Source organism: Syngnathus leptorhynchus, chromosome 16 (assembly GCF_054491065.1).
Source record: "Syngnathus leptorhynchus isolate UIUO chromosome 16, UIUO_Slep, whole genome shotgun sequence".
NCBI lineage: Eukaryota > Metazoa > Chordata > Actinopteri > Syngnathiformes > Syngnathidae > Syngnathus > Syngnathus leptorhynchus.
The window spans coordinates 6,440,421-6,460,744 of NC_141210.1; the positions used below are offsets into that span (position 1 = coordinate 6,440,421).

Genomic DNA, 20,324 nt, shown 5'->3' on the forward strand with positions numbered 1-20,324 from the left:
TGCCATGGAGGAAGAGCAAAGATGTCCCACCATGCCAAATTAAGACCTGACCTCTGACCTGTAATCCCATTGGGCAAAACGGGGCCTGATAATGACCCCTCACACCAATGAGTGAGTCGGAATACACCTCCTCCCCCAAAAGAGCAGCAGCGTCTTCATTAACATAGATAAGAATTCCCCCTCAATCTCTCTCAAATATGTATATACGCACGCCTGGTTACAAAGCATTAGTGATCATAACAATCATGACAAAATGAAACTAAACAGAAAACATTATTACATCTGGGGTTGCATGCCATCACCTCATTATTTATCATTAAATGTAATTAAAATACATTTTTTTTGCCATTAAAAAGAGCAGGGTTGTCATCACGAGGGTGTGTTTGGGTGCCTTCCAACATAAAACGGCATCAGTTTACATGACAGTTCTGCAAAAGTAGAAAGAATGAAAAATATCGCCATGAGTCCATCATAAAATGCAAAAATGCAAGGGTTCATTATATATATATATATATATATATATATATATATATATATATATATATAAAAATAGCATTTTTTACATTTGAACATTGTTCACTCATCAGCTCATACAAGCAGCATGTGGAGATATATATGTTAATAATAAATATGCATATAAGAAAAAAATAATCAGCAGTCATTGGGTTACGCTGAAGCAATAGAAGGTAGTATTACAAGAGTAAGAAAGGGTGATATGATGTGGTCATTGAGTTTCAACTGAATTCCAGTCAAATACCATCATAAAAAAAAGAAAAATCAACAACAAAAAAATGCATTTTCACAAAAGGGTGGCTCATTTTTTGGACATTTAAGTAACATCTTTCTTTTTTTTTTTTTATAGTGCACATTTTGGCCCCGAGGTGAAACAGCAAAGCCGCGTCCTACTCCATGAACCCAATCCCGTTTTCCCTCCTCAACTGGAAGACCTTGACACGTCAAAAGGAGCCACTACGAACATTTTGGGTTCGTTTTGGACAAAATAGCCACTTTGACGCTCCCTCAAAATGCTCATCATCCTGAGGTATATTTCATTTGGTACAATTTCTCTGTGTGAAGCCAATCAAGCAAATCAATGTCAGATAAAAATGTTTTTTTTTTTTCCAACTGTACTTGTTGAACAGTACAAAAATGGGCAGTCAATTGTACAATGGGTCAAAATGACACATGACTTGCACCATACCATCTTGCCTGGCTCACATCATCCATCCATCCTAATTCATGACGGGGAAAAATAAAGACATAACCCTGCTTGACTGTTTATGAAAATCAATTGATGACCAGCTTCTACATTGTTGAATGAAGGTAAAGAATTAAGGAAGGGGGAGGTTTGATCGAGTCACCTGTTTTTCAAAAAGAACTAGTACCCTGTAAGTCATCTGCAAGGAGGTCATAGAACAATAAAACATCTTCATCCAACCAACAATTCCAATTGATTTCATCATTTTTTTCTTCTTTGTTCTTGTTTACCATTCTTTCTCTATTGCAGCAGTAGCAGAAGCCTCTAAACATGACACTGATATACTAAGGTCAAAGGTTCGATTGTACAAACGTCCATCCACCAAATATGACGGGAAAGGGAGCCCCTTTGTCGTATAAACAACAAAAATATATTTTGCAGAATGTGTGTTTTTCTCACCTACAAAAAAAAAAAAAAAATCCCATGCAAAAGAAATCTACCGCTTTTCAGAAAGCACTGCTTTTTAAAAACAATTGAAAACTAACCATTACTGTGCTAACAATTAAGCAAACACTCAAAGCCTACAGGTGAATTCCAGTGGCAGAATCTCTAAAACTATTTGAATAGAATAAAAAAAATATAGCACTTTGCTTCAGTCTTCTGCTTGTCTACCATGTTGTCATTTTTTTTTAATCAGTCTGTAAACATTATTCATCGGTAGCACCTACACTACTCCCGCCACAGCTTCAGCTTGAAAATGGTCGTCAATCCTCTCATGTCCATTTGATCTCACCCACGTTGTGCTCTGCCAGGCATCACAATAGCCACATTTGTCAGTTTAATAAGCAGCAGACTGTTAGACTGGCTTATTGTGGCATCCTGCCCTCCTGAGATGGCCCTAATTCAGGTCGACACGTCTAACGTGCCAAATATAGTCTCCCTGTAAAGAATCCCTACAACAGCAAGTTGGAGGAATATGGATCGGGAGGATCTTCTGATGTTTCTCCATTCATACAATCACGACAAATCTTTTCTATTCTGAAACCACCTAAAGTGATGGAGCCCGATTTTTTTTCTCCTACCAGGTATGGCACAACACATTATGGCAAAGTACTCGCTTCGAAGTACTCAAGTGATCAGTACATGGTAGAAAATAAATGATGATATTAACCTGCAAAGACAGAAGCTGTACATTTACACCCAAACGGCTGAAGGTTCGTTCGGAATAGAATGTGGAGAAAACAAACGTGTGGCTATGACATCCCTCGGTGTTGAACAAATTATAATACAAATTTCAGGGATGAGAACATATCTGATTTGTGACTAAACATCTGACTCCAGACTGGGGATTTTTTTATACACTCGTCTATTGCTGAGCTGAGCTGAGTTAAGGACGCCGCGTGAGGCTGGGTACGCACAAGTCTTATTGGCAGCGTAAGGCATGACATGCTCCTTTTTATACATGTCGTTAGCTATCCGCCCATCCCGTGAGCAATATGAGGTGGTGGATTTAACGGAAGAACGGAGATTGTTCGCGTCGTTGCATGTTTTGATGGGAGCTGCTCCAAGAATCGCTGCCGGCGAAGCCACGGCCAGCTGTTTGTAAATATCGGAGGAGCTACGCCCGTGGATCAGTCTGCTGCTGGTGTCGTCCCTCAGCGAGTGGCCGAGGAAAGGGTTTTCCGAGCCATGGGCCGGGTACAGGGACTTGCTCCTTTTGCTCTCCTCCAGGTTGTGATTAAACATCATCGATTGGGATCCGCTGCCAAACAGTCTGCCGGAGTAGGGACGCATGCTGAAGAGGTTGGCGTAGTGCGAGTCAGCCGTAGAGTCCAGAAAGCGATCTTTCTCCTTGAGGCTGACGCTGCGCGCTGGTCGGCCCTGATCTGAATCCTTGGGCTTTTCTAGCAATATGTTGTCAAAGGAGTGCTGACGATTAAGCCTCAAGCGGTTTCTCTTCTGGACATGCGGTCCGTCCGTTTGCGGCCAGTATAGACCAAACATTTCATCGGGTTGCTGCTGCTGTTGCTGCTGCTGCTGCATGGTGGGGCTAACCAAGGTATCGGCGAGAAGCTGGTCCTCACTAATGTCGTACAGGTTGGCCGTGTGGAGACACGCTTCGCATCGATTATACGGGGAACGGGTAGAAGAAGCCGAGGCGGATCCCGTAGGGGTGAAAGTCCCTCCTGGAGGGTAGCCGGCAGTCGTAACCTTTGACAAACAGGAACGGCAGTGTGTCTGTTTGTAGCGATCCATTGATTCGTGTGGGGAAAGGTTTTTCTCTTTCATGCTGTAGTGTTTGCCGTACGTCGGGTCTGGCAGAAGGTCGGAATCCGTGTGGTGCAGCGGTGAGGAGTTTAGACGGATGATGGGTTGATCACATTTTCGATAATTATCACTGTGGTCAGAGTATATTTCAGGGTATTCCAATTCGTCGGCGGCTAGGCCCCGACTCTCCCGGTAGTGGACGGGGTCCGAGTGCAAGCTCATTTCTCGGTCGGAGTCGATCGTGTAGATTTTCTCTCCGGCACCTCTGACAAGTTGGTTGGTTCCGCCAGTGACCTGCTTCGTTTTTAGGTAAGAGAGCTCCACCTCACTACAGTCTCTTGGGTATTTGGAAGTCACGGGTCTTTTTTTTAAATTGTCCTTGGGTTTCAGGTGCTTGTTGTTTTCTGGGTCCTTGTAGGAAGCTGCTCTGCTGGAGCAGTCAGAAATGTCAGAGTGGGCCGCATCCTCGGGTAGGTAACGTTGAGTCTTCATTGACATTCGAGGGTCCGGCATTAGCATGTCGGGCATGGGCGAAGTTCCCGGCGGCACAGAGCGGAGCGTGTCGACCGATTTTTTCCACAGGGTCCGAGGCGGTTTGGCGTTGGTCTGGACCGTGTCCGCGCTAACCGCCACTTCCACCGAGTTGGGATTGGCATCATTCAAAGTGAGAGGATGCTGGCCTCCCTGGAAGATGTAATTGTTCAGGTGGTCTTTGTGGCGGGTAGCAAGATACGACTGCAAGTCCCCCGTGTCACCGTACATCACGTCTTTGGGATTATAGCTTCGGTTGTCAGCGTAAATGAAGTTGCCCTTCTCCGCCATCATGTCCATGATCATTGGGCCGGCCGAGTGCATGAACTCACGTTTGGGTGAGTTCATGTGAGAGCCGGCCAGGTTTGACATGTTGGTCATGTGCTTGGCTGACTTAATCAGCTTCAGCATCTTGTCTTGCGGGCTAAAGTCCAGATCGGTTTTTTTCTTCATGTCGATGTGAACTCCGTGGATGCAACTCCAGATGCCCTGCATGGTGGCAACAGATTGATGAATACGTGGCACGGATATTGTTAAAACGATGAGTCATAAAAACACAATAACAGAAGACACAGAGGTGAAGATATCAAAAGATAACATGAAATGAAAAAAGCACAAATTGAACATAAAAAAAAAAAACAAGGATTCAGGCAAAATGAGGAGAGATGAGAAGAAACATCATTATTTTGTTTCAAGCCAAACCTGCTGTGTACAGTTCATACAGTTGGCAGTGACTCAGCAAGTCACTTTGTATTGAACTACTACTGACTTTTACACAAAGAACATTCATCTTTCTCCACAGATTTATTTTTTCCAGCGTTTGGAGGAAAATCAATCTTAAATACTGAAAACAAAAAAATAATAATGCTGTTTCATTGGGGTCATAGCTTAAATATTAATCGAGTCTCCGGCCCACCGGGGCATGAAACGTTTATTTCCTCGCAAATATGTATACAAAACGATTTAATGCTTCAGAACCTTGGCAAGTAAGACATTTTGTATTGAAAGCTGAGCAACTGAGGGTGATAACCTCAACCTCCCGCCTCAGAATTCTCTTACCCGACTAATGCTGAAGAGAAGACCCGGTCTGCCAGTGCAGACCCCGGTGAAGCAGTATCTGAGCCTCCAATAGAAGAGATGCTCAGAGACAAAGGTGATGAGGGACAGTCCCATGGCAGTGGCTAGCATGTAGAAGACCCCCGCCATGTTGTCCACATCCAGCTGGCTTGACATCACCTCATTCTTCTCGTTGTGGCAAATGCCCGTTAACCACTGAGCCTCCAATTCTTCCATTTCACCTGAGAACCAAAAAAAAAAAAGAATCAATTGATTTTTGAAATGCTTCGGCTCCGAGGTGCTCAGGGGTCCTTGATGGTCTTTCATGAAGTTCTCAGCAAACACTTAATTTGAAAGGTCCAACAAAAGGAGAAATCTGACAAAAACCAAAGATGAATAGTATTTGACACTTGTCAATGGCCGCTCTCCATTATTTTGTTTCCCCTGTTCCCGACTTGAAACTTCTCAAGCTTGTTTCACAAAGACCTTAATTCTCTCTCTGGAGTGCGGCAATAATTAAATAAATGCAAGCTGTAAAACGAAAGCTGCAACATGGTGCTCAGCGGTAGACCACTTAAATGTTTGATAAAGTTTTTAAGCCTAGAAAAAAAAAGAACAAACTCAAGATATCATTTAATCAAAGAAAGTGCTTTCATGCTCACATTATGATAAAAGGTTTAGGGCATTCACTTATTGCTTGCCTTGGAGCTTTTTTTTTGTGTGTGTGTAGAGGAGCCGAGGAAGCTGCTCAGAATTTATCGCCATTCAGTTCTTCACTCTGTAGCGTGTGATGAATTGTTGACCGTCTTAAGAGTCAAGTTAAACATAAGCACATAAGGTAGAAGATGCAACCATTGCTTGCATCATAATTTCGATTGTAATCCCGAGATTAGTACCTTCAACCTTTACCGTTCCATATTTAATTACCATCAGCTAAAGTACGAATGCAAATTAAATGCTTTACTCGAATGATGTGTACGGGAGCATTGTTGATGCTGTCTTAAGGCCAAGGTTTTATATATATATATTTTTTCATATAATAATACAATATATAATATAATAATACATATAAAAATATATATCTTATATATTTTTTTAAAAAAAGAAGAGAGATTCAGTTAAATTACATAACACAGACTTAATAGTGCAGAGAAAGCAATACTGCATTGGAAACATTGCACACTCTTAAAAGCAGCCTTCTGTGTCCAGAATAACATCAAACGACTATTTATACTTCACCGCTTCTCCTTTGTGTTGTCAGCAGACAAGAATTTTAAATGTGTGTGTCAAGGAATTACATTGCTGGCAAGAAACAGGAGCAAGAATCCCCCCATAGCGTTGGGTTGAGTGTGAAAATGGGGCTAGTGAATGTTTCTCACCATCTCCAATGATGGCCAGAATAGCCAAATCCACCTGGCGTTTCCAGTAAGAGCCTTTTTGGAGAGCGATACCATATCCAGTGGTGGCAAAGATGTACCTGAATGCAGCAAGGTCCAAACGAACGCACACAAACACAAATACCATTTTTTTTTTAATAGTCATGTTGAACTTGACTTAGACCAGATGCTTTCAATCGATACAAGTGAATTGTGATGACATCAACATGCACGGGAAATCAAATTACATACTGTACTGTTTTGCTCCAGAGCTCCCCCTACAGTTGTACAAATCAACAACAGTAAATGTACATTTGTTAAGAGGTGTCAGGCCTACTCGACTATGATTATAGATCGGAATGGCAGCAATCTTTTTTTTTTACAAGCTTCCAGAATGATCTTGTTATTTACTCCATATTGCTGCTTTAGAGTGAACATCCAACATGGTGTTTACTTCCTGTCAGAGCCAAGGATAATTGTAGTTTATCAAAGCGTTAAATCCCTCCGTGTCAGATATGTTGACAATGAAGCGGCTGCTCAGCTAACTTGCAATTCGTCTGACACCAGTGGTGCTGTGTCATTGCATTGAAAGAGAAGTAAAAGGCAGGTCACATAATTCCTCTGTGAACTACCAAAGAGAGGGAAAAAAATAAATACAAATACTGCTCCGAGGCTGGAGAATTCGCATCCTGGTACATGTCAGTGAAATTTAAAAGCTCTCTTCTTCTCCATTATTTTACGACACATTAAATACAGATGTTAATTTTTGTTTTGCCTCATAAAGAAGAGATTATATCTTTATTAAGATGATTAAAAAAACAACTGTTGGGATGCATAAAAGCGAAGCTCAAGCAAGAACGTAATATTGAATGAGGAAAAATATAAAATTATCCTAGCATGTAATTACAATTGAGAAACAAAATATAATTGAGTTTTACTGTCAATAAAGTCGGGCTCAGTGAAACAAAACATAAATAAAGTTTCAGTTACCCGCTGCCAATGGTCACCAGCTTACATCCCTCATCTCTGCCAGCCATGTAGTTCAACACTGCGGCATCATAGATGAAGGCATCCAGTTTACTGCAAGGAAGGAGCATCAGAAAAAAAGGGAGGGCATAAAGACAACATGTGAAGGAGTCAAATTGTTTTTAGAGAGAGAAAGAGTGAGAGAGAGACACCCTCCAGAATGTTCTGTTGGCGTGCGGATCAATTCACTTCTCTGATAATAGGGCCTTGGAGGCACATGGGCAAAAAAACTTTCGATAAACATTCACACATCTTTTTTTCTCTCTTTGCCTTTGACCTCTCGCTCACACATAAATGCACACACATCCTCAGCCTTGACATTTTCAGTGTAACTCATACCATCACGCACAAACAGACCTGCTAATAGTGTGGCGACCGCCTGGCATTTACGGATTGTCAGATCAGCCCTTTAACAAAAGCTCACAGGCATATAGTTAAGCTTTGTAATTAGCTTAAGCCACCGGTGGCTCTATCCACACCAAGATTGTGAGTCTGCAGTCTAGGATGGGAAAGTAAATGCGAGATTGTGTTTGACTATAAAAAAAAAAAGAATACTGTTTAGTTTATACAAGTAAATTTTTCGTGGGTTTCATAATAATAATAATAATAATATCAATATAAATAATAATAATAATAATAATGATGATAATTATTATTGAGACCCATTATTATTATTATTATTATTATTTTGAGACCCACAAAAATAAATAATAATTCTTATATTTTATATAATATATATTATATATATTTATGAATATTATAATAATAATTATTATTCATGCTAACAGAGCCTCTCAGAACCCCCTAGGGACAGCATATAGAGAACTAAATAAGAAATAATATTCAAAACGTACAGCTAAAAATTACACGTAAAGTGGATTTTCATTATAGCAGTGGACCTGGATGACAGAGGAGATAGTTGATGAGGCCGAGGACAGAGCCTTGGTGAGCACTCGATGTGCGGAAGTGTGAAGCGTGCTGGAAATAATTTGAGTTGTAGGAAATGAGTACATTCAGGCATGCAACATTAATGGAATAAATTTGGGCAATTAGGAACAGAACGACATAAAAAAATGCTTGTTATTTCAGCTTTAGGATGAATGAATATGAAGATCCTGTGTTGATCCACAGCCATGGAACATCCTTCTACGGTGTAGCTGATATAACCACATCAGTTCAGGATTACTGTAAAAAGAGAAGCTCTGTAAACATATTTGGCCACAGGGCCATGTGAGGATGAACCTTCTTCACACTGTAATTGCATGGAACTGTGCTCCATTGTTTCAGGCCAGGAGCTGAGAGAAAGAAAAAAAAAAAGACCATCTAGGCTGCTATTATGATGTCCAGGTTGGGTTAGCAAAATAAGTGTAGACACGCATAATAATGTATCAAGCAGCAAAATGTATTCCCCCTGAAAGAATCCTAACTTTCCTAAATATTAAGCGATTTATATTTCAAAGTATACGATCAAATGATTTGAAACTCCCCCTGCGTGTAGTTTTACTTCCGACGGCTGTAGCAGATTGCGCGTGTAAAGCCTGTCAGCATTATGTGTGATCAGCGCTAATCCAGCCATCGAGCCTCAAACAGCTGAATGCTGCAGCATTGCTCATCTGCTAATGCCGCCAAATAGAATTATCAATGAGGGAATTAGTGCAGACGCAGACCCGCCAGTTCGCACACCAGCATATACACGTTTGCTTTGTTAAGGCTTTTTTTTTTTTTTTTGGCTTGGAGCTTTGCAAATGTATATTTGAGAGAGGCTACTTATGTATTCTCACAGATTGATTTAGGGCTGATTTGAGTAGTACCGTATTTTTCGGACTATAAGGCGCACCTTCAATGAATGGCCCATTTTAAAACTTTGTCCTTATATAAGGCGCACCGGACTATGAGGCACACCATTAATGCATTCTCCATTTTATCTTTTTTATTTCAACTTCAGACGCAACAAATTACTTTATAATCACAAAATAAAGAGCCATTGTCTTCAGCGGGCCACTTATGATCGATTTCATGACACAATGCTTCGGGCCAGTTTAAATTGAGGAATTTGGTCCATATATCGACTATTTTAGGTTTTCAGGTGCGCCTTATAGTCCGGAAAATACGATAGTACCTCATGTAACTTTGCTACTGTTCACAATTTGCCTACACTTGGTGAAAACACACCCAGGAAGACAGAAAAAATAAATTGATGCGGCCATGAATGGCTGTCAGGCCCTACCGGGAAAAAAACCAAACATCTTGCTCAAGGACTCTTGGACATGATCACCAGACGTGAGGATTGAACACACCACTTTTTTTTTTTTTTTCAGCCTTGACTTTAAGCACCCCACTTTCCTCTTCTTCCCATGAAATGGTAGGATGAGTTTCCAGCTGTATTTTTCCTCTTTTCCCCTTCACCATCTTTCCCTCTAATCATCTGGCCATTCAAGCACGCCACTCTTCCAATATGTCCTTGATTCGCTATGTTCTAACCCTTTCTCTCCCTCCCACCCTTTAACACACACCAAGTGCAGCCAGTCTCATTTTAGAGACCAGGCACTAAAAATAGATCCTGCTGTTCCCAGTGAGGAGCCTCATTCATCCTCAGTCTCACAGGAGCTGTCACATACGTAAGAGCAAGCACACTGGTAGACATGCAATTACGCACGCACACACTCACACACACACACACACACACACACGCTTTGTATGTGAGAAACCTGTGCATTCACATTTGAGCATGTTCTTGATCATTTGGGTTGGCTTTTGTACAAATATAGAAATAAAAAAGAAAAGAAAATTAATTTTATTGAATAAAAAAATATGATAATGACCGAGCCTTTTTGTGTGGGTTCATTAATTTGCTGGTAGTAATGAGAAGCATAACAAAACATGCGAGAATCACCTTGCAGTCACACAAAAACACACACACTGTGTCTCCATACCCAGATTTTAAGCTGACAAGAGCATCCTGAACTCCTGTTTGGTGATACTTGACCATGTACTGGTGCATGGAAGGGTAGTTCTTCCTGATGTTCCTCTCTGTAGATCCGTTTGGAACCGTGCCAAAGCGGAATGGCGGTGAGTAGGCATACGGGTTCTGAAACTGTAAATATAATGAGGAAAAAAAAGCCAAAGAAGAAATTGGTTTATGTTTCAGGCAAGAAGTGGAAGAGCTGTCTCATATTTGAACCTTTTTATTCCATGACTAATTTTGCCCTGGTAATTAAGAAAGTGAGACATGAGCACTTTGCTTTTGTAATGAATACAGCTTCTCGACTCATTTTACACAACATTTCTTCAATGGATTTTTTTTCATTTGGCCTCGCTCTACTTTCTGTTTTGCTGTTACGCAAGCAAATGACACCCCACATGAATGCTAAGTTTGTCTGTGTCTTTGTTTAAGTTGAGACTTTCTGTTATCTCCTGTGCCAATTTCAAACATTTAATGTCTGCAACATGATACAGTTAACACATTCCAATACCGGGGATGTTTTTATTTAAAAATAATTTTAGACTTCTGTTGTAATTAATAATGTTAGTCCATAAAAACCCAATTCTATATGTAGTCTGGAAAAGAAAAAAAATAATTCATCACTAGACTTGCACAAGATTTGGCTATGCAAAAGAACTTAAAAAAAAAAAGGACACTTTCACTGTAGCGAAAAGAGACATGAATCCATTCAGGTGTAACCTTTGTAAGTCTTAAAAAACGTATGAGGCTTCTTTTCTGTTAAGTAGATATGTGACCTTCCATCCCCTAGTGGTTAACACTAAAAGCCTTTTTTTTGTGTGCATGATGGGGGGTCACTGACCAGGAGCTTAGTAGTGAATTTTGCTTGTGTTTTTTTTTTTAGGTCAAACACAGTTTGTTGTCCAATCCTGCTGTGCAAATGTGCCTTAAATGGCCTTTTAGTCTTTATTTTGTCTGACCCTCCCATTGCGTCTCCATTTTTTTTTTTTTTTTTACACTTGCCTCCCATATGTCTTTCCTTCCTCCTTACCTCAGCCATCAAAACATGGCCCATATCTGTCCGCCTGTTGTCTTGCATCCTCTCGCGTGGCCCGGCCTTTGACAATTCCTCACGCCCCCCCTCCCCCCTCCTGCCAGTTGCCACTTCCATCCCTGCACCACCTTAAACGTTGTCAGAAGCTTCTACATCAATCTCCTGCACCTTGGATTTAATCTATATTTAACCTTTTTTTTTTGCTTGCTCCTCATTTATTTGCTTGAAAATATTTTCTCAAATCGATTAATGGACCGATGTCTATTTCCACACAGTATATCTGTCTTTTACCTTATTGTCAGAAAGCCCAGTGACTTGGTCGACAAACTCTTCCTGAATCATGAAAGCGGCCAAGTTAGCAGTGTAGGAAGCCAAGAAGATGACAGCGAAGAAGGCCCACACGGACACGATGAACTTGCTGGTGGTTCCTTTTGGATTTTGCACCGGGACGGAGTTGTTGAAGACCAGACCCCAGAGAAGCCACACAGCTTTGCCCATGGTGAAGGAAGGCCCGTGGGGGTCTGGATGACGGTGTCAAATGATTAATCGACTGAGTTTGTAATGTGGCATAGCGAGTAAAAGCATCGGAGGTATAATTCAGGCCAAATGATTTTACTACTTGGCAACGTCCAGCAGCAGGCATTAATTTAGACTTAAGTACTTTAAAGTTAACATGGTTGTTGTAAAATAAAATGAAACAGATGAAAATTCACGATTCGAACCATGTCTACATGACTGACACTTCATTTTTCATTTTTGCCCGCTTACCTTTCCCTTGCGCCAGGTTTCTGTTGAAGCCGAGAGGACTGATGTATTCAAACATGAAAACAGCCATTGCAGTCACCAGTAGGAGCATCACAAACATCATCACCCATACTGATGCACTGAACGGCTCTACGAGAAGGCAAGAGTGACATAAGATGACAGGGATTTAGTATTAATAAGACACACTGAGTCACACTTTCAAAAAATATTACACATCACTTCTCGGGATTCATGCTCCATCTCATTCTTCCTTTTCCATGATCGGAATGTGGAAATCAATTACGCACATGAGCTGCTGAGTACAGTGCTGCATCCGACACGTTTGCGGGCAACACTTTTAAACCCCAAAGCTCTGTGTGAGTGTGTGTGTGTGTGTGTGTGTGTGTGTGTAATCCTGCGTATACGCAGGCAGATCTCTGGTTTGACAGTGTGAGGAGGCGTAGGAAGCCTCGGTGTCAGCAGTTCTCTCCTCCCTCTGAGCCAACAACACCACTGCAGAGATTAAAGCCAGCCTATAACGTATGGCGGAGGGGGCTGCAAGAACGCGTTGGCGAGCAGCCATCATGGGGCGTTCCAGCTAAGCCCTTTTAATTGCCACTTTCAGGGCAGCGTGATACATACATGTTAAGCGTGCGTGCGTGTGTGTGTGACTTCATGCTGGCGTGAGCAGGAATAAGCCTGAGCCGTGAGCTTTTGCACTTCTATGCCTATCTATGTGTGTCTTCATACCAGCCTTAAAGGCTGTGTGGCCTCATGTGGACTGCCTGAAGCTGGGAAAGTTTTTCTTTTTCAAACTGGGTTGCAAAAAAAATAAATACGATACATATACATATATAAATTAAAAAAAATATATTTTTTAATTAATATATTAATTTTATATTATATTAATTTAAAAATACATATTAAAAAAATATATATATATTTTTAAAATGATTACACTGGCTGCCGTGATATAAAACATCTGTTTTTTACTGACCTCAATTGTTATTTTGGGGTGACAAGGTAAAGCATTGTTCAGCAAAATAGTGTGTTGCCGTTAAAGCACAGTATAATCCCTCTCAGGAGGCCCCAAGTACACAAGTAGGTGTTGAGGTCAATCCCCACAGATACTGTTAGAACAGCAAGTATCGACTTCTGGGTAACAGAACCGGGCTGTGTTGTCAGCTTTGTATCACAGGGAACGCTCACCTCCGAGATGATGACACTTCACACAAACCCAAACAAGACATCATTTTGAAACCTTTCTTGGTGGGATTAACCAAGCGGAAAAAAAATCATCAACTGATGCTCACCAAGAAAGGCTGAAGGGGACACGGTTCCATTACTACGGGACACCATGACGCTGATCCCAGTTTCCACGAATGGGACGGAGAAATCGATGACCTCAGAACGCTCCTCATTGATCGTCAGAGATCCGACGGCCATGACGGCTTTCTTATAGACCACCTTGTGGGCGGAGGGGCGGGGTGACAAACGAAGAAGGCAGAGAGGCAAGGAGATTAAAACGTATGATGGAAAAAAAAATAAAAAATCAAAGATTTTAGGTAAAAATAAAAATGATGCTTGACATGGAGTCCCGCTAAATGTCTGCTAATCTTCAAGTCAGCGCTGCCTGCTGTTAAATATACACTCGAACATAATTAGCTGTCTTAAATTGACCTCTGGGACGTCACCTTGAGACTAAAGCAATTATTTAAAGATATGGCAATAACTATGATTTGCGCTCGTCTTGCTCATCATCCATTGTTAGCTGCAATCAAACTCTCCTCTTACCTCTCCCACCATCCCATTCCAGACATTGTTAATCTTCTTTCCGTGTTTGCCATTGGTTACTAGGTACAGGTCATAGGTGAACTTGACGTATTTGGCTATCTTCTTCAAAATGTCAATGCAGAAGCCTTTGCAGCATTTTTTGATGTATGTCCCTCCAGCCTCGGTTGTGTTGCTGTCGAATCACAAACATACGTCACATTAACAGATTGTTCCTAATAATTAGCATTTTCACCTTAGGTTTTCATATTAACAGCGGGTATCCTTTCTTCTATTTTGAACTCACGGTGTATTCTCAAACCTTGTACCATCTGCACATCAACTCGCCTGCCACCTGGGACTCTCATTTAACTTTTAGATGAGTGCTAATTAGGACGATACAACCTTGTATTTAAGTTTTGCGACCTGAACAAAAACTTAAGAAAAGGATGAGAGGAAAGAAAGGCGGGAGGGGGGGGGGTAAAAACTTCCAACATTCAGTCATGACTGCAGTTACCTTTGGAATTGGAACACTGTCACTTTGGAGGATTTATGTTGTGTTGGAAGGGAAATGAAACTCTTACTTCCGCTGCAAACGCAGTTGTTACAATCACTAGCTGTCAATGTGACAAAAATGATCTCAAACAAAAACGGAATTCTTGCCCGTTCTTATTTCCGTCATGTAATAAAAATGGTAAGTCGGTGGAAGGGCTATTTGTGAGATTTTTTTTCCCCACTATGTATAAAGATGAACCCTATTATTCGTATTATTATAGTGATAGCTAACAGTGCAAAAATAAAAAATAAAAAGAGGTCAACGAGATTGGCAGGAGCAGGTACAGCGCTAACCTCGAGTTCAAAACCATAATAACTGCACTCATGATCACAGTGCCCACATTTATCCAGCCAGTAGAGAGCATGTGATGTTAGGGAAGCTCTTTGTAAAGCTGCCAGGCCAACTTGATATAGAACCACTAAAGGCCTCCAGGGAGGGCAGAGTAGCGATGTGTATGGAGGTTGTTCTGAGGCCCAGCCTGGACAAGTAAATTTGCAATTCTGCATGCATGAATGGTCTTGATCCCATCCCAAGCTCCCCTCTTACTGTGTACTTCCCTGCATCCATCCCCTCTTCCTCCAAATAGCCATTGCGGATGCCTCAGTGGGAATTGCGCAATGGGAGGCAGAAATCCACTGCACTGAGCGAGCGGACATGTGGTACAAGTGAGTTTATATCAGATTGACTATGTGTGTGTGTGTGTGTGTGTTGCTCCTTGGAGATGCATTATCCTCCGCCCTACTTCACAGTGATTCTGGATGAAAATCTCTCTCTCTCACTGCCTCTTCCCTGGGACTCCATTACAACTTAATCAGCTGTGTTTGTGTGAGTGTGTGAGCATTCATGTGCATAGTTCTAGTCGCTAATGTTGGACACACATGGATGGCTTGAAGTGCGTAGCGTGCACAGCAATCTTTGTTGAGCCTGCGTGTGTATGGCGAGAATTAATAATGTGGCGCCATCAAATAAAAAGCTTTGATTACGTATTATTTGATGCCTTCAAGAATGGAGCATAGCAAGACAGGCCAGAGTTGGGAGAAAGAAAATTGGAAATGAAGAAGTAAATTGCTGAGTTCAGCAGCGGGTGGGAGACAAGTTGCTGCATCGAGATAGATTGCTTAGAGTTGAGAAAAAGTCGGACGTACTCTTTGATATGTTTCCTGCAGGGCACAGAGTTCCTCATGCAGGTACCGGTCAGTCTCTCGACATCCTCCACGATGACAAACGGTTTCTCCTCTAAGGTGACGATGGACAGGTGGTTGTCGTCGAGCTCGGCGTCGCCGAAGGAGTTGAAACGAGGCCAGACTGGATACTTGAGTGTCAGGCTGCTGTTGTCCAGCTTCCCCATCTGCGGGGATGAAGGAGCGCAGGATGCAAGCGGCATTAACAGTCTTGAATTATCTGTGTTGATTTTTTTTTTTTTTCGGAGTGAAAACAGCCGCCAGCCACCATCGGACAACTTGACACACGTTGTGTTTTTGTATCTTTGATGTATCGAGTGTGCGCGACAGGCTTAAATGTTAATATTTGATCAAGTTTTGAAAGCCGTAATGTCACAGATTCTCTTATGGATGCTCTCTTTCCTCCCACATCTGTCTTAACATGTAACGTGCGTGTGCGGTCATACCATGTTTACTTATGTTTGTGTCAAGCCAGCGAGTAAAGAGGCCAAAAAAAAAAAAAGGCTTTGCTCCACTCTCAATTATTAATACGAAAGGAGGCAGAAAGAGGCAAACCTTGCTTTCACTCACTCTCTCCATTTAAAACATTTTTATACATGCTCTTTTCGCAGTGCATTTGTAGTCAGCATCGGTTGATTTGTCATCTTGTGTAGCGACTTACACAGTTGCATAAACGTGACTATTCAGTAGCAAGTGTCTCAAAATTGACTCCCCCCCCCCAAAAAAAAATGTCCAGTTGACTAAAAGAGGAAAATTGTGATCGCTCCCCTCTGACCGTGTACTCATATGTTCGTTAATGAACATACTTTAACGTTACTGTTTAGCCTGCCTGACAAGTCATGTGTAGGAAATGAAATTAGCATTTTAATTGTTTTCCTTTGAGTGGTTTTGTATCCTCTGACAAGGATTAGAGACGCCTCAGTCAACTGCCGTAGACACCTCAATGTGTGTAGGATGAATTGTTTTGGACAGTACACAGTTTCTTGTGTCACCTCGTCTCTCCAGGGAAGGGCTGCATTTATTTCCCCACAGCTGTTTTTCACTAAACGTGTGTGTCTCTTTTCAGCAAAATGAACATTATATCAATCTAATCAATACATAAATGTAAGAGGACTGTCATACAAAAAAAAAAAAAAAGAAGCTCGGACGAACATAATCAAAACAACCAAGACACGAAGACATTAAATTGCCATGTCGGGTGTTTAAGAACGCACACGTAGCAAAACAAAAATGGATAATTCAGAAGTAACTCGTTGACATTGCAAGATGCTTTGAATATTCTACGTAGACCCCATAATGGGAAAATAAATTTATATCTGACAGCATCAACTGAGCATTATTTTTCTTATACAGCATTTATTGCTAAAGTGGATCAAATCTATCTCAGTGGGATTTAAAAGTTTGGACACCCCCCCCTTCTTTTCTTCTACTTCCCTCTAATTAGAGAAAGAGGGGTTATAAATTAACACTCAGCAAGGAGTAGAAAAATAAGATGCTCTCAAATAACCGAGCGTGCAACACAATGTTGGATCTCCAAACCCCAACGCCAAAAAATCCGTGCCAGTATTTCCTGTTGCTCCACCATTCCTCCTCGTTGCTCTTATGCTTTTGTCTGACCTATACAAACACAATCCCAATCAAGCGCATCCATGCTGAACATGAGAGCGAGAAGACTAAAAAAAAACAACAAGGGATCAGATCAGAGCGCTTTTCACCCTGTACCTTCTGTACGCACGTCTCACTGGGAGAGTTATAGCTGTGGCAATTTGCATTATGGGCGAAAGAGTCCCTAATAGCGTGGGGGAAAAGCATTCAGTCATAAAATAATATCTGTCACTTCTGTCAGACAAAATTATGTCGAGAAAGTCGAGCTTGCGCTTCCTCTCTTGCTTTGTGTGTGGTTGTGCACGCATGTGCCAAAAGATGCGTGGAAGGAAGGAAGCACGTGTGTGCTTGTGAAAATGAGGGCAACAAGAAAGCAGATGATAAAAAGGAGCAGGGAGAGGAATTTGAACCCGTGATGACCGGGGTTGGTTTTTTTTGTTTTTGTTTTTAAAAAATGCATAAATCCTTGCTGTCTTCAAATGCGTGTGTATGAACAGACTTTTTTTTTTTTTGCAATTGTCTCCACTGTGATTTTTCAAGCACAAATCCCATGCTGTCTAAAACAATTATTTTGCAACTACTGCAGCAGTTCCTTAAGTAAATTACACAATCCATCTACTCAGCAGGAATGAAGCATAAAATTGAGCTTTTTAATCAGTGAATACAGTTAGGTTAATGAAGCTATAAGACAAATAAAAATAATAATACTCGACATCCCTATCAAGACTATTTCGAGTGCTTTACTAGTTTTTATTTTTCCAGAGCTCTTACACTTCTTGCCTATCTGCCTCCATCTCGACTCCCTGCGCTTGCCCCGAGGGAGTACTCATGCAATATTTTTTAGTTTATAACCATATTTTTGTGCTCTTTCAGAATTTTGGTCTCTTGATCATCCATAAAAGTCTTTCATCTCTGCGTGCCACTGACTCCCGGTGCATTGGGTGGGAAGGCTGCACCAGTCAGAGAGCAAGAAAGAAAGTGACATCAGCTCCCCAATTATGTTTCCTCTTTGAATCTCCTTGCCTCTTCTCTGCAACACAGTGCTGATCAATTTCACAGGCCAGCAACATTCTATCTCCATATAGCACATTAACATAGAATGATGTGTGCATGCATGTGTATGTGGGTGGAAGCACGTCCGTAAGAAATATGGAAACGGTTGTCCCCACCAAAAAAATGGGTAGAGACTTTGCGGCAAGTTAAAGTGAAAATGATAACACATATTGTACAATTGCGACCTGTTAGGAAGGAAGGAAGGAAGGAAGCAAGGAAGGAAGGAAAGAAAGAAAGAAGGAAGGACACTGTGTTACTCGAAATGCATACAAAAAAGGCATAAGACATTAAATCGTAATTGGGCACTTGGACCTGCGGTGTAAATCCAGCCTAAGTAACGCCGGGAGGAACAATCAGGCAGGATGATTAATGTAGTGAAGAGAGGAAAGGAAGGAAATAAGAGTAAAAATAGTAGGTGGACAAAAGTAGGCAATATACCAAGAAAAAAAGGACTGAAGGGTTTATCAAGTTGAAGGAACTAGAAGGAAGAGTTATGAAAAGAGGAGAAGTAAATAAGAAGTGACAGTTTGCAAGAACATGACGAAAGGAAAAAAAAATATCTCAAGTAAGGAAGGGAGGGAAGCAATGAGGAGGAAAAAAAGTGACAAATATGGATGAGCCATATTTGTTCATTTGGAGGAAAAATAAACAAATTAAGAGGGCATGTAAATCCAGTCAAGCTCAGAGAGTCAAAACCAAAGAAGCACCAGTTGTCCTCCTCACATCTTGTTTTCATTGTGACCATGGTCACCTCTTACGCTTTATCTACACAACTCTCCAGCCTCAGCCATGACCAAACGGCCTATTAAATATGAGGCATTTAAAAGCACGCGAGAAGCGGTCGGAGATGCATGGCGTCCATTTAAAGTCCATTACAATGGCGCGAATCCTTAGCGATTTACAGCGGCCATTCATTTAGGGATGCTCGCTCAAATGAACTAGTTAAGGCAATCCAGAGGCTTGATGGCCAATGAGCTCATTGCTCAGCTAAGGCGGCCAAAATAACACACACGTAGCATTGCAATGGTGAGCTCTGGCCTTTGTTATGTTTCTTTTCTCCTGCAAAGGGATTCTCTGAGATAACTCGTCAATCAAACAGGGATGCTGTGATGCCTTTTTCCTTGTCGTTTCTGAAGGTGGCGATAGATGACGGTATCTGCTTATACAAGAAACAAACAGTAATGATGAAGAGAAACAATGAAAAGTGAAACATGACGCCCAAGGCATACAGAGAACTAAGAATTACCGCTGCGCCGTGACTAAAGTTGGCTAAAACATTTTAGAATGAAAATATAAAATGTAATTTGTCATTTTAAAGAAAAAAAAAGAAAAACAAATAAAATATAAAATAAAAAAATAAAAAAATTATAAATCAAAAAATCAAAATAAATAAATAAATGTGACATCGAAACACACAGCTCCTACCTTCTCCCACTCTCTCTCTTTGTTCAGAACAATGACCACCAACTTTGGATGTTCTTGATATCCATCGTCCGTGAAAGACAAGTCTCTGCCTTCCCATGTCACATTCATCATGTACCTGAGACAGGAAGGGACAAAATATTAGACAAAAGTGTGTCGATGCCCTCCCGCCCCCTCCCACACACACACACACCGATATTCCAATATCTACTCCAAAAGGCTTGTCCCAGGAGTTATGGTCTAACACGACATCACACACTCACAGAGGCTGTAATGAGTGACCCACGTGGCAGGTTACATTAGCTAAGATGGAGGGCAATGGGAAGATATTCTTGGAGGAACATGGCCCCCCACATTAATCATAACTGTCCTTCCTCACTCTGGCTTTTTTTTTTTTTTCTGTCAGTGGTACCAGAAAATCCTTCCCAGAAAAAAAAAAAAAAGGAGGTGAGCATCTGTTCCTCCAAACGCATAAACTTTCAATGGTCGTTTGAAAAAAGAAGATTTAAGGGGCCGGAAAGTGTTTTGCGATCAAATCAAAAT

The 20,324-nt window shown here is 41.3% G+C and overlaps 1 protein-coding gene across 1 annotated transcript in view; it reads right to left on the reverse strand.

The window, feature by feature from the left end:
• Nucleotides 1-502: 502 nt before the first annotated feature.
• The window catches only part of grin2aa (glutamate receptor, ionotropic, N-methyl D-aspartate 2A, a), a 65,462-nt gene continuing 45,640 nt past the window's right edge, over nt 503-20,324 (reverse strand). Inside the window, exons 5-15 of the mRNA XM_085933801.1 lie at nt 19,785-19,899; nt 15,666-15,868; nt 13,989-14,160; nt 13,508-13,661; nt 12,219-12,344; nt 11,742-11,971; nt 10,389-10,549; nt 7,420-7,509; nt 6,433-6,530; nt 5,057-5,295; nt 503-4,486 (exon numbers count right to left, since the gene is read on the reverse strand). Of these exons, the coding sequence (XP_085789927.1) occupies nt 2,522-4,486; nt 5,057-5,295; nt 6,433-6,530; nt 7,420-7,509; nt 10,389-10,549; nt 11,742-11,971; nt 12,219-12,344; nt 13,508-13,661; nt 13,989-14,160; nt 15,666-15,868; nt 19,785-19,899 (3,553 nt within the window). The 3' untranslated portion in view covers nt 503-2,521. The remainder of the gene's footprint in view (nt 4,487-5,056; nt 5,296-6,432; nt 6,531-7,419; nt 7,510-10,388; nt 10,550-11,741; nt 11,972-12,218; nt 12,345-13,507; nt 13,662-13,988; nt 14,161-15,665; nt 15,869-19,784; nt 19,900-20,324) is intronic.